Source organism: Castor canadensis, chromosome 1 (assembly GCF_047511655.1).
Source record: "Castor canadensis chromosome 1, mCasCan1.hap1v2, whole genome shotgun sequence".
Taxonomy (NCBI): domain Eukaryota; kingdom Metazoa; phylum Chordata; class Mammalia; order Rodentia; family Castoridae; genus Castor; species Castor canadensis.
This window is the reverse complement of record NC_133386.1, coordinates 79,048,348-79,061,869: the sequence shown is the minus strand read 5'-3', so window position 1 is coordinate 79,061,869 and position 13,522 is coordinate 79,048,348. Positions and strand designations below refer to the sequence as shown.

At 33.3% G+C, this 13,522-nt stretch overlaps 1 protein-coding gene across 5 annotated transcripts in view; it reads right to left on the bottom strand.

Moving 5' to 3' along the window:
* LOC109678959 (inhibitor of Bruton tyrosine kinase) overlaps nt 1-13,522 on the bottom strand; it is an 89,842-nt gene that overhangs the window by 34,726 nt on the left and 41,594 nt on the right. For all 5 annotated transcript variants that reach the window (XM_074079020.1, XM_074079012.1, XM_074079004.1 and 2 more), the window contains exons 17-21: nt 9,103-9,204; nt 6,896-7,013; nt 4,669-4,729; nt 3,984-4,105; nt 1,330-1,442 (exon numbers count right to left, since the gene is read on the bottom strand). In XM_074079020.1, the coding sequence (XP_073935121.1) occupies nt 1,330-1,442; nt 3,984-4,105; nt 4,669-4,729; nt 6,896-7,013; nt 9,103-9,204 (516 nt within the window). The remainder of the gene's footprint in view (nt 1-1,329; nt 1,443-3,983; nt 4,106-4,668; nt 4,730-6,895; nt 7,014-9,102; nt 9,205-13,522) is intronic.

Sequence of the window (13,522 nt, the reverse complement as noted above, 5' to 3'; positions counted from 1 at the left end):
TACTGCTCTGGACAGATGCACCTACCATTTGCAAAAACCATACTGTACTCTGACTATTTTATTATCATACATTATGTTTTACCTAAAAAGAAAAACTATGAAGACTTTAGATAGTTTAACATAGACCAGACAAATGCAGAATTTGGGATAATCTATAATACAACCAGTCTAAATTTTTGAAAACTACAATACAAAACAAAAAGGTGTGGAGGAGATTGTTCTAGCTAAGAAACAATAGGCAAAGGCAATGCTAACCTTGACAGAATATTAGATTTTTAAAGAGTAAAACAAAAAAGGCTATAAAAATATTTTTGAATAATTAGGGAAATCTGGATACAGAATACTAGGTAATATTAATGAATTATGTTAATTTTCTTAAATATGACAACAGCATTGCGGTTGTACAGAAGAATATTCCTATTCTTGGGAGATTTGTATTGAAGCGTTGAGGGGCAAAATCATGTCTACAATTTATTCTGAACAGATCGTGTGCATGTAGGTGCTCATGGTATTTTTTTCGTCTTTTTAGTAAAGTAAAGAATTTGAGAAAAAACTATATGAGCTTTATATTCAAACAGGCTCATATAATGCCTATATGTAAAATATGGCATATGCTACTACAAGATTCTCTCTTTACCCAATAAATGACATTTTGATTGGAGCACTGACATACTTGAATTCAATCAACATAATCACACTATCTTTGTCATATTTTGCCCACTTCTAACCCTTTATACCAATGGACAGAGTAGTCTTTCTAAAAACGTAAATTTTATCCAGTTATAACCTGTTTTAAAAACTAATCAACAGTCATCCATAGACTTCAGAATACGATCCAAATTCCTTAGATCTTCTGTAACTTGACTATACTCAGCCTATCTTCACCTGTGCACATCCTCTGCAGTGAGCCGTGCTATACTATGTGCATCAGGGATGTTCAGTGTATTCTACTGCCTCTGGCTTGAGAACATGCCACCCCTTTGCTTAGTAATGTCTACCTGCCTCCTTTTCTTGGTTAACTTTTTTTATTGTTCAAGATCCAGTCTGAGTTTCACTTTCCTCTATGAAGAGATCTTTGATCTCAGACTAGTTGAGGGGACCTCTTTTGTGCTGCCAGAGAAAACTTCAACCAGAGACTTATCACAAAACACTGCCATTTTCCATAGCCTTTATACAAACTACTTTCCACTTCAGTAGTTCCAGCAGACAGCATAAAATAGTATTTAATAATGTTAAGTAAATTTAACATTAATGTTAAATGAATTTGATAATGAATAGAAACATCAAAGATCAGAACTGGAAATACATGCTAAAACACCTTCCACTAACCTGTAGATGGTGGACTTTGAATAATATCTGAAAGATTATAACCTCCAGAGCCATCAGAACGTTTACGTGTCTTCTTTTTAGCTTTTGTTTTTGCCTTCTTAAACATAGTTTCCCTAGGAAACAGCAAACATTAAAGTGTTAAGTTAGAAATGAAACAGCAGAAGAACTATGCATTTCAATCAACAGAATATAGTATTTTGGTCAAACAGAAACCATAAGGATAAGCAAGCTCGAGTTGCATTCATCTATACAGACTTGAGCAAATTATGTAACGACACTAGGCCTAAGTGTAATTTAATACTTGTTCTAATCCTAGCATTTCTGTGAAAGCTGAAAACAAGATAGTATAAAAGAAAATACTTTGGAGAGTAAAACATTCACTGCTACCATAGTAGCCATTGAAGAGAAGCAGTATTGGCTCTGCACTACTACTGTTTAAGCTGTGGCCCTAAACAAGAACTACAAAATGACCAACAACACAAGCAGGCCAGACACAGCCATCTTCACCAACCATACCAAGTTCCTAAAGACTTGATCCAAGAAGTATGTACTATGTTTACCAAGGAAAAGGTAAGGACACATATTTATATCAAGAAGAAGAGAGCTGAAAAATGTTCTGGCTACCGTGAAGAAAACTGTTCCCAACACCAAGCCCTAGCTCCCTCTCTGCATAATAAAACCTTTACAAAAAAAGTAAAACATTAAACATTATTTGCGTATACGCTGTTATTAACCATCAGCTTCAACTAGACATATTTGACAACTTTTAAAACATTTCAGAGAATGCTTAACTCCTTATTAATCAGGACAGGGAAAATAAAATAGCTGTGAGGGTCACAACCATCTTTATTTTACCTAAGTGTTACAGATCTCATATATTTCATCCACTTATGCAGTCCAGCTGTGAAAACTATCATTTTATAGTGGTTAATGAATTATTTATATCAATGTTAATAATTTTATTGTAATTTCAACAATACATGCTATATATTTAAGGTAGTAGATATGTCTAACTTCCAATATGCCAAATGATACCAAATGCCAGAAAAAAGAATTTTAAGGGCCAGGCATGGTAGTTCATACCTGTATTTCTAACTACTCAGGAGGCGGAGATTGAATAGATCATAGTTGGAGACCAGCTCAAGCAAAAAGTTAGCAAGGCCCTATCTCAAACAATAGTTGGGGATGATGACGCACACCTGTCATCTCAGCTTTACAGGAAGCACAAACAGGAGGACTGCCATCCGGGTAAAAACACAAGACCCTATCCTAAAAATAAAGCAAAAAGGGCCAGGAGCATGATTCAAGTAGTAGAATGCCTGCCTAGCAAGTATGAGGCCCTGAGTTCAACCCTCCAACACCACAAAGAAAGAAAAACAAATGAATTAATTAAAAAATACTTCTCAAATTGAAGAAGGCTTTTTCAGTGAAGTACACATTTGGTTACATGTAAGTGTATTACCCAAAGATTTCACTTTAATAGGTATTTATCAAGCAGAAAGAATGCAATTCCATAACCAGTTGATAAGGAAGTCTAAAACACTGACTAGAAATTCTATGCAGAGCCTTGTCAAACAGTCAGCAACTACGGGGACAGAAGTGCTCCGAAGTGGAGCCATGAGAGATGATTGGATCATAAGGGCTCTAAACTCATTAATGGGTTAATACATACTTCATAGCTTAAAGGACTACTTCGAAGTTGGGCCTTAATTGGATAAAGCAGGTAACTGAAGAATTTAAAGACTATATTTTGTCTACTAGGCTTCCTGGCCACCATGAGGTAAGCCGCTCTGCTCTGGCACACCTTCCCAGCCATGATGACTGATGCAATGGAACCAGCCGGCCATGGACTGAGATCTCTGAAGCCATGAGTCAAAATAAGCCCTTCCTCTTTTAATTTGTTCTTTTCAAGTATTTTCTTACAATGCTGCCTGACCACCCCTCCACAAAGAAAAGTTGAGTAACATAGTCATTATGCACTGAAATAGGTTCTGAAGTAGAGTGGAATCTTTTAAAGATAATGTACCTCACCTGTGGCTGATGCACTCCTCATTGGAGCCTCTCTAGTTCAACCTCTCTCAAGGACAAGTGTCTAGAGTTCCTCTGACAAGACAGAGGAGGGGCAATCAATCTTTCACTGAACGGCTTCACGAGGGACCAGGGATCTAATGCTCCCTAAATCCAAGTATTCATTCTAGCTTTCATCACCCTGCTACTACTATTTCTTAAGCATTTTCAGAATTGTTTTAGCTTTTTCTGTTCTAAAATAGTCTTGCTCAGCAACTACTTTGCAGCTTCCAAAACTATTAACATCCCGTTATTATTGCCTGTTCCTTTCCTATTTTCTCTGCTCTTCTGAAATAGACCTTTTAAAAATGTTTGGCAGAGGTAGGTTAAGATAAATGTACTTATTTAACCCAATATATTTAAATTTCTTTTTCTACTTTAAATTTTTTAAGACGTAAAATATCAAATATGTATGTATCAATTATTTCATTAATATATCAAGACTCTGAATGAACAGAAATATGTATTTCTTATGTCAAAATTCCTCAATTTCTTATTTCAGTATCAAGACAAAAGTTTCAGGTCCCAGAATGCAGGGAAGAAAGAAGGAAGAACAGAAAGGAGAGAAGGAAAGAAACAGAGCTTACAAACAACTTTGTTCTGTATTTATTTCTTCTTTCAAAAAGACATCTCCATCCTCTACTTCCAAATGGCTGATATCTGGTCCTTCTTGATATGGTGTAATGACTCTTCTATCCATTGCTGGAATCTATAGAATAAAAATGTAACCTTTTAAATACAAAATTTTTAAAGATTTAAAATATAGATAAAATATTCCATCTGTTTTAGTATATGGTGACAATAACTAGAAAAGATCTAGAATGCCTAGTTACTTCCTAAATTCACAAGGGAAGAAAAATTTGATTAGATTCATTAAAAAGTGTATTTCATAAAACTGTGAAAAAAAAAAAAAACCTACCTTGAATAAAAGCTCTACTTTACTATTAAGTACAGACTAGTCCATTTGTTAGGTCATGTAAATCCATGTTCCTGCACTGTCTTGACCTTTGGTAAGTAAGAAAAACTCTGAAACTTTCAGTAAGTTTTATTTATAAGTGAATTAATATAGATACAAATCTTATCATTAAGTGTCTTCAATTTAGATTACCATACTTATCTTGGTATCCAAAAGAAATTCTATTTTCTCATTTCTAAAAGATCCTAATGTATGTGCACTCCTTAAGAAATTATTCCACTGTGAAATCTGATCTAATTTATTTAGATGATAATATTATGGCCACTAAATCTTCAATGGAAGAACACAAACCTTACCATTTTTCGGTAAAATACAGAAAGATCTTTCAAAACATCATCACTTAAAACATCAAGAGATCTAAAAAATGAGAAATAAAATTATAACACTCAATTTAATAGCTGTCAAGATTTTCAAACATGTACAAATATTTCAAATTGCCAAATAAGTAACAATGTTATTTTTCAAGCTTATATATACTGTCTACTATAAAAACCTTTTGGAAATACATAGTAATTGTTATTTCAAGTAAACAGCAAACCTAAGAGACAAATATCTTGAAAAAAAAAAAACTCAAGTACTTATACAAATAAGTTTACAAAGAATCTTTTCTATTTTAACAAAATAGTAAGTATTCATTTTCCATAAATTACAACACTGAATTGACAATGGCTTATGTATCAGGATAAGCAAATTCTATCCAGAATTATCATTGTACCACTACCTGCATGACTTTGAATAACTCAACTTTTTTCTGGGCTTACCATCTTCATATGCAAACTGAGGTTTGGACTGTATCAGCTATATTTCGTTCGGGTTCTATACAGGTATTATGAGGCATCAGTGGAAATTTAAGTAAAAATTCATACTCTATTTTTGTATGTGTGTATGAATATACATATTTGTGTATGTACATTTTTGTGTGTATGTGTATATATGTTTTTAAAGCAATTTCTACAACTAGTATGAAATTACTTATATATTCAAATCTGTACTAAATCAGTTTTCAACACTGAGAATGATACATTAACTTGTGATGCTACATCAATTTTAGTGCTCTGCACATATTATTTATATTTCTAGCAAACTCATATGTGATTAAGAACTTAAATTTGTATAAATCTTTGACTGAACTTGTATGTCTACTTAAGCAAAACTATATGAGACATCACCACAAGTACTATCCTTAAGTGGTTCAGCTGAAACACCTGTCCCAAGGTAATAGTTGAACAATAGTGACACATCACTTTCTAATATAGTATTTATTTACTCTTTCGGTGGTACAAGGATTTGAACTCTGGGCCTCACCCTTGCTAGGCAGATGCTCTACCACTTGAGCCACTCTGCCAGCCCTCCAATATATGATTTTAAATAGAGTTGATGTTTGTTTTATTTTTGGTTGATTCTTATTTGACAAACCAAATGATATTAATTTGGCAATAGAAAGTAATAAAAATGTTTTCAATAGAAACACTAAAACAATGTAGCAATGAAATTAAATTTAGTGTGAAAATCTAGCCAGGTTCTGACTAGGTATCAAATGCATTTTAAAATAACATTGTGTAATATTTCATAACATTGATTTTCACTTAAAAGCATTTTTTTTCACAAAATAATACAGCTTAAATAGCCAAAGAATTTTCTCCTAATTGAGTTCTACCTGACAATTTTAAGAATATTAGTGATTCATCTCCAAGAAACACAGAACATTACTTTTCAATCATGTTTTGGAATTAGTTTGATTAAAGACTTTGAAAAGTGAGTTATTAAAAAGCTGTTAACATAGTAACAAATACAAATCAAAATTTTCTTGGTTCTTTTCCAAAAGAAAAAGAGTCCCTTGGTTTCCTCATTTGTAATAAAAAGATATTAACAGAGCCTACTGTACACGGTTTTCATGAAAGTTATACAAATTAATCAAACATATTTTGGAAAAATACCCAGTACACAGTAAGCAATAATTAGTTATTGTTATAATCATTGAAGCAAAATACAAAAGCAAGTACAAAGTAAGCACTAAGTATTAGTTATTATTGTTATTACTGAACAAAATAAAGAAATGAACTAGATGATAAATCCTTACAATGCAAACTGACACTAGGATTTTAATATCAAACATCTATAATCACCAATATAGACTCATTTCTCTTACCACTAACTTTTTAGTGAGAAAAAGCAATACTTTACCTAATATGTGATTTGTAAAGTATGAAGTTTTTCATTAAAAAAACAAATCATTCCCAGCCAGGCCTGCTGGCACACACCTATTCCAGTACTCAGAAGACTGAAGTAGGGGGATCATTAGTTTGAGGCCAACCCAGGCAACATAATGATCCTGTATCAAAAACCCACAATCAGTAATAAAAATAACTGACATTTCCAACATTCCCCTAATTTTAAAATCTGTATGAATTCTAAATTATTAGCATTTCTCAAACTGTTTCCAGGTAAAAATCCATTTTTAAATTATAGCATATCTTTTATTTTGCTTTTGCTGAAGTCATATAATGGATGTATTCAACCAACCTCGCTTCAAGTAAAGCTGCCATATTCAGTCCTATAAACTGTAAACAAGACAGTTTCAGCTGTTCAGCACTATACATTGCTGCAAATTCCAACAGCATAGCAGCATTCTTAAGGGTAACTACAAAGAAAGAAAAGATTTGCAAAATTAGATGAAAGGTACATTACAACAGATAAAATATATTGATTTTGAAAGTTGTCATATCTGAACACTTAGAACAAGGAAACTGAAAGTATTTTCTTACCAAAAGCAACATATACTGGACAAATGAAGGATTCATTTGCCATTACAATACGCTATAGTACTTTCAAAAGGCATGCATGTACAAACATTTTAAGCAAAACAAATGTGGAAAGGGTAAACATGTAAGTACTAACAACACTCCTAACAATTTTTTAATATTTTTAACTTTCATTAATTAAACTTTCCTTTTTATTTATAGCTATTCCTGCTTCCATAAAACCAAAAGAGATATTCTTAAGACTAAGAGAAACAGATGAAATAATTATATAAAATGAATTAATGTTTATTAATCTATCAGGCATTATATATTTGTGTGTGTGTTTTTCGAATACACATCTAACTCTTACCAAAATATTACCCATGCCAGCTCAGAATCTGATATACTGTACAAAAGAGTGAATTTAGTAACAATCCTATTAATTTTAGATGTGAAGTATGTGATTCTGCTAGAGACACTTCAAGAACATTCTACCTATACAGCATAAAACTGCAACTTCTTGAACCTCTCTGTTCTTTGTCTTACTCTGTCTGAGTCCTAGTCAGCAGAGGAATACAGTTATTTTCTGTACCTGGCTTCTACTTATCTTTTTATTTCTTCTCTTTTGTATTTTATCAAAAGTTGCAATTGCAGTCAATAATGGTTTCTGCTTTATCCCTGACTAACCTAGTTTCAACAGATGATGAAAACATCTCACATCTCACAGAATTAATAATATTGGATCATATAAAAAACTTCCTAGAATTCTTCAATTGGGAACAAAGATATACACACTGCCCAATAACCAGAGATCAAACTTCTGTGGAATTTTTTTTGCTAGTTTCCAGGAAGATCATGGAATTCATTAATAAATAGAGGCAACTAAGCAGCAGGTGCCAAGAAAGAATATCCAAGGGAGATCAGGAAAGTCAGTTAAACAAGTGAAAGTATTATGTAAATATATGTATTATATGCTGCCCTTTATTTTAATATGTTTTTTTTCTTGCCTATAAAAGATCTGGGGTATTTTTCTCTCACTGATAACCAAGGACAAGATGATCTACAGTGCTCAAAAAAAGATAACGGAGCTAAGTAAAGTCATCTAAGTACAAATCAGAAGAATTTGACAGGAATTTCCTTCATGTTTCCTAAAACAACAATGAAGCAAAAGAAATATAAAATTAGAAAACCATAAACCTTCTGTGTTAAGGCTAAGAAAATTTAACTTTCATTCTAGAGTAAGCAACTAAAAATATCTAAACATGAAGAACACACAATTACTTCCTATAGCAAGATTAAAGAAAGTAGAAGGGAGGAAAAACATTTAAAGACTACTGTGAATCTGCACAAAAGAAATGGATACCAACCTAACTAGCATAGTAACTGAGAATCAGAAGATGGGGAAATGTGACCTACAGTTAAGACACATCAATTTTGATACCTGAAAGAGTTTGAGCATAAAGGACAAAAGACAAATAAGAGAACAATTCTGGATTTCAAAGTTGAGTGTTAAGAATAGCCTTGAAATAACCAAAATAAAAAACAGAACATTTTGAGATAATAGATATGGTTTATTGACATTATTCACAGAAGAATTATAGAAAAATTTCAGCAAATAGTAGATAAAATCAGAGATACAATCAAGAGCTAAAATCAGAGATACAGTCAAGAACAGAATAAGGGTAAAAAAATTCTGCTTTCAAACTGCAGGTTCTCAAATAAATTTCATATCATCACTACTATTCATGGCTCTATGACATTTCAATAAAAAGTTAACACCATCTTTCAAGTATAAGATGTATATAACTTTCACATTTCTGAGGTAACGGTATGCTTACAAATGATAGCATGCAATAATTTAAATTTTTTGACATTTTCTGTGGTACAAATAGTGGTGTATTTTACCATAGTGAATAATAACACTAATATGATACAGTAATCCTGAACCAATCTGAAAACATACTAATGCTCTAATTTAAAGTTACTCACGTTTTTCAGTTAATGCTACTTCACAAATCTCTTTCAATCGAGTTATGAGAAGTTGATCAGCCACTACAAGAACACTACAAATAAAATCCACATTTTGAGATTCTAACAGAAAGAAAAAGAAAACAAATATTACTCTCTATTACTTTGCAATCATTATACCTGGTGAAAAAAAATTAATTAAACGTTAAGATAGGAAAGAGAAAATTGTGATTATGCTCTACATGTTGGAATGGCTACTATGACCAATACTAAATACATCAAAATATGTCTATCTTTTCATTAGAAAACTGAAAAAATATATACCAAAATATGATGCAAACACTGTGTACACATGTATATAAGTGGAAAAATGGAATTGGTTGACACTATTCCAGGAATAGGGGGAAGGCAAGATGAAGAAGAATGGTGGAGGGGGTGAATTTAAGTATGACCTATTTGATATATTGTAAGAACTTTAGTAAATGCCACAATGTACCCCCAGCCAGCACAACAATGAAAAAAAAAAATGCTTTGGTTCACATGGGAAGCCAAACTGAGGTGATGATTTCAGTGTAGAAGACTATTAGAATATCTATGTATGTGTGTGTTTAAGTATGATGCTGAGATTTGACTTTCCATTCTATTTATTAGTTTGAGAAATATTTCTCTTAACACATGGGGGATATATTTATATAGAGATACATCTTTATATATGGGAGCTCTTAAGACATTCTTATTTAAAACACAATTTATCATCTAATAACATTTTAAAAACTAAAAACTACAGAAGTTCCTTAATTTAAAATAACCTTCATAAGCTAGTACACAACAGAGCCACTTGCACGCCCATCTTCATTCCAGCACTATTCACAATAACCAAGCTTCAGAAACACCTTAGATGCCACACATCTGATGCATGGATTAAAGAATTGCAGTACATACACATCCTGGAGTATTATTCAGCCAAAGAAGAATGAAATTATGTCAATTGCAGGTAAGTGGATAGAACTGGAGATCATCCATGTTAAGTCAAGTAAGCCAGGCTCAGAAGGACAAAGGTCACAATCTTTTCCTTTGTACATTGAAGCTAGACCTGTAGGAACTACATCAATACAGGTACGATCTTATATACATATATACATACACGAGAGAAAGAGAGAGAGAGAGAAAGACAGAGGGAGAGAGAGATAGCATGATCATAACAGTGAGTCTGAGGTGACTATGGGGTGGCAGGAGAGATAAAGAGCATGATAGAAATCAAATACTATTGAAATATATTGCATCTGTGTATGAAGATAGTGTAGTAAAATACACTGAGAGCTGCTGAATAATAGGGAACTGGGGCACGAAGAAAGAGAGAGTATTAGAGGGGGTTAATCTGATTAAAGTACAATATACACATGTGTGAAACATCAAGGTGAAATCCCCTTGAACAGTCAACATTCACTTAAATAAATGAAGACCAAGAAGGTAAAACATGTTTTGTTTTAGAGTGGGTACCAATTAGAAGGGGGAAAATAAATGGAGAGGGTGAAGGAGGGCTAATATAGTGAATGTACATTGTATGACTGTATGAAACTAGAACATTTATGCAATTAAACAAAAAAATTGGAAAATAAAATTGCCTTCTTGATCCTAAGTACTGCCCATGATCTTAAACACTTGCCCCTAAGCAAAACAACAGAAACAGGAAGGTAACAGGAAAGGAGAAAAGAGATTACCAAAGAAAAAGAACAGAAAGTGTTTTATAAAAATGAAAAAGTGATGGTCAAAGGGAATGACAAACAAGAATATCTGAAAATTCTTTCCTCCATAAATGCAATCTGAAGTCTACCAAAAATTATTGAAATCAACTTTTTCAGAATTCCAGAAATCAGCCAAAGGCTTACATTAATCTGGTATGTATTTACTCAAGAAAAGTGACTGAATCTTGGTTTAAAAAAAACAATTAAGCCTTAGGTCACTGAAGCTTTTAATTTTCAGCTAAAAGTTATAAGCTTCCCTAGTCCAAAAAATTCAAAATTCCCAAAAATCCAAAACGTTTTTATGAGGTATTTTAAGTTAGGATATATTCATAGTACAGGGGGAATTCACTGTGACAATTCCAAATAGGCTTATATTGTACATTGGTTAGATCACCCTTGCTGTCTCTTCCCCTCAACCCCTTCCCTGCCCCACTTAGAGCAATTGTAAGGTTTCTTTGTTCTATTTCATAAAAGTATATGAATGAAGTCCATCCACCATATACCCTCACCTTAATCTCCTTCACTCTCCTCACTCCCACTAGTATCACTCACACACATGCTATACCTATTATACAGTCCTGTCTTTCCTTATTAATATTTAAGTCAGTGTTCCAAGGGGTTTCTCACTGTGTCCCCACTGAAAGACTACTTTACGTTAGTCCCTCAACTACTTCAATTGCTCTCCCCTACCTTTTACCTCCAACCCCCCATTTTTCAATAGCTTTCAATACATATCCTTACATCCCCTATCTTCAGATGTTGTTTTATGCTATTGCTCATGCTCCATCACTCTTCTTTTCCGTCCTTCTGAGTTCCACAGAGTAGTTCCACTATTACAAACATGTTCTACATATGCATTTGCATATGATCACGTTTGGTTTTGCTTATGTTTATCTTTCAGATCTATCTTCCACATGAGAGAAAACATGCAGCCTTTGTCTTTCTGAGACTAGCTTATTTAACATAATGTCCTCCAATTGCATCCATTTACTTTCCACCCACATATCACTATTCCTTATGGTTAAGTAAAACTCCATTGTGTATATACACCATATTTTCTTAATCCATTCATCAGTCGTAGGACATCTGGGTTATTTGCAGAACTTAGCTATTGTGAATAGTGTTACAATGAACATCAGTGTACAGGTGTCTCTATTGTATCCTGACTTTATGTTCCTACATATGTGCCCAGGACAGTTATCACTGGATCATACAGCAGTACTATCTTTGGCTTTTGAGACATCTCCATACTGCTTTCCATAATGGTTATATTAATTTGCGAAATTCAAAACTTTTTGAATGTTGACATGAAATGGAAAATTCCACAGCTGACCTCATGTGATGTTAGAATCAAAATGCAAACACACTAAAACTACTGAATAAAATTACCTTCAGGGTATGTGTATAAGGTATATATGACACTTAAGCGAATTTCATGTTTAGGTTTTTTCTGTCTCAAAATATCTCCTTATATATTTATGAATATTCCAATTTTTTTTTAAAAAAACATCCAAACTCCAAAATACTTCTAAGTCCCAAGTACTTTGGATAAGGGATCATCAACCTGTACCAAAATCAACAGTTCCACAATCACAATGAAAATGAGCAGCCTAGGAGACACTGGGGAGAGGAAGAACAATCACAGAGCAATATTACCAAAGAACTACCACTATGTGACCTGGTTCTTCCCTGGAAATGCCACTAGAAATGCATGTCTTTATTTGACCTGTGTCAAAGCTTGCTTGTTGAAAAGAAGCTTTTCCCTAGGGGCATTTACTAAAAATTATCAGCAATAATTGCTTAACATTGATTGAGGCTGCCTGAGATGATGCTAACTGTACAAAATAAAAATAAGCAACAGAAGGAAAAAAAAAACCTTAACATTCAGCTGTTGAAGTCCTACTCCCCAGTATGGCTATATTTGGAAAGGGGACCTCTCAGGAAGTAACTAAAGTTAAATGAGGTCATTAAGTGTGGGCACTAATCCAATAGGATTAGTGTTATTCTAAGAAGAGATCCTAGAGACCTTGCTTACAATCTTTTTACACACATGCATTAAGGCCATGTGACAACATATGAAGATGCCATGTGCAAGCCTGGAAGAGAGCCTTTACGAGAAATCAACTCTTCCAGAGCATGCTCTAGGACATCTAGCCTCCAGAACTGTGAGAAAATAAACTTATGATATTTAAGGCACTTAATCTATAGACTTTTGTTATGGCACCCAGACCAAACTAATGCAGATGTCTGCAGGAATTTTTGAAAATTGCTAATATAGTCCTGTGAATGTAGTCACACAAATGAACATACCCAGAAAAGACTTTTGAAGGCTAAAATCTCTGGCATAAGTTCAGATTCTGCACAAGAAGGAAACATAAGTGAAGACACATTATAAACTGCCAATCTGAACACTGACAGCATGTCACCAACACACACAGAGATCCTCTAGGCAAAAGCTGGTTCTAGACATTAATGGAAAATTGCTTAAGTATTAACTGACTACTACCCAAGTAAGTAGACGTTAATAGTCAAATATGACAAAGAAGTCACAATTTACAGAATTAGCTTAGAAAAGTCATTAAACAAAAAAAAACCCAACAAACCCTAAGGATGAGAAAGAATCTTATTTCTAGAGATCTAACACTGTATCATTTAAATGTCCAGATCCCAACAGAAAAAAAAATTATGAAAGATGC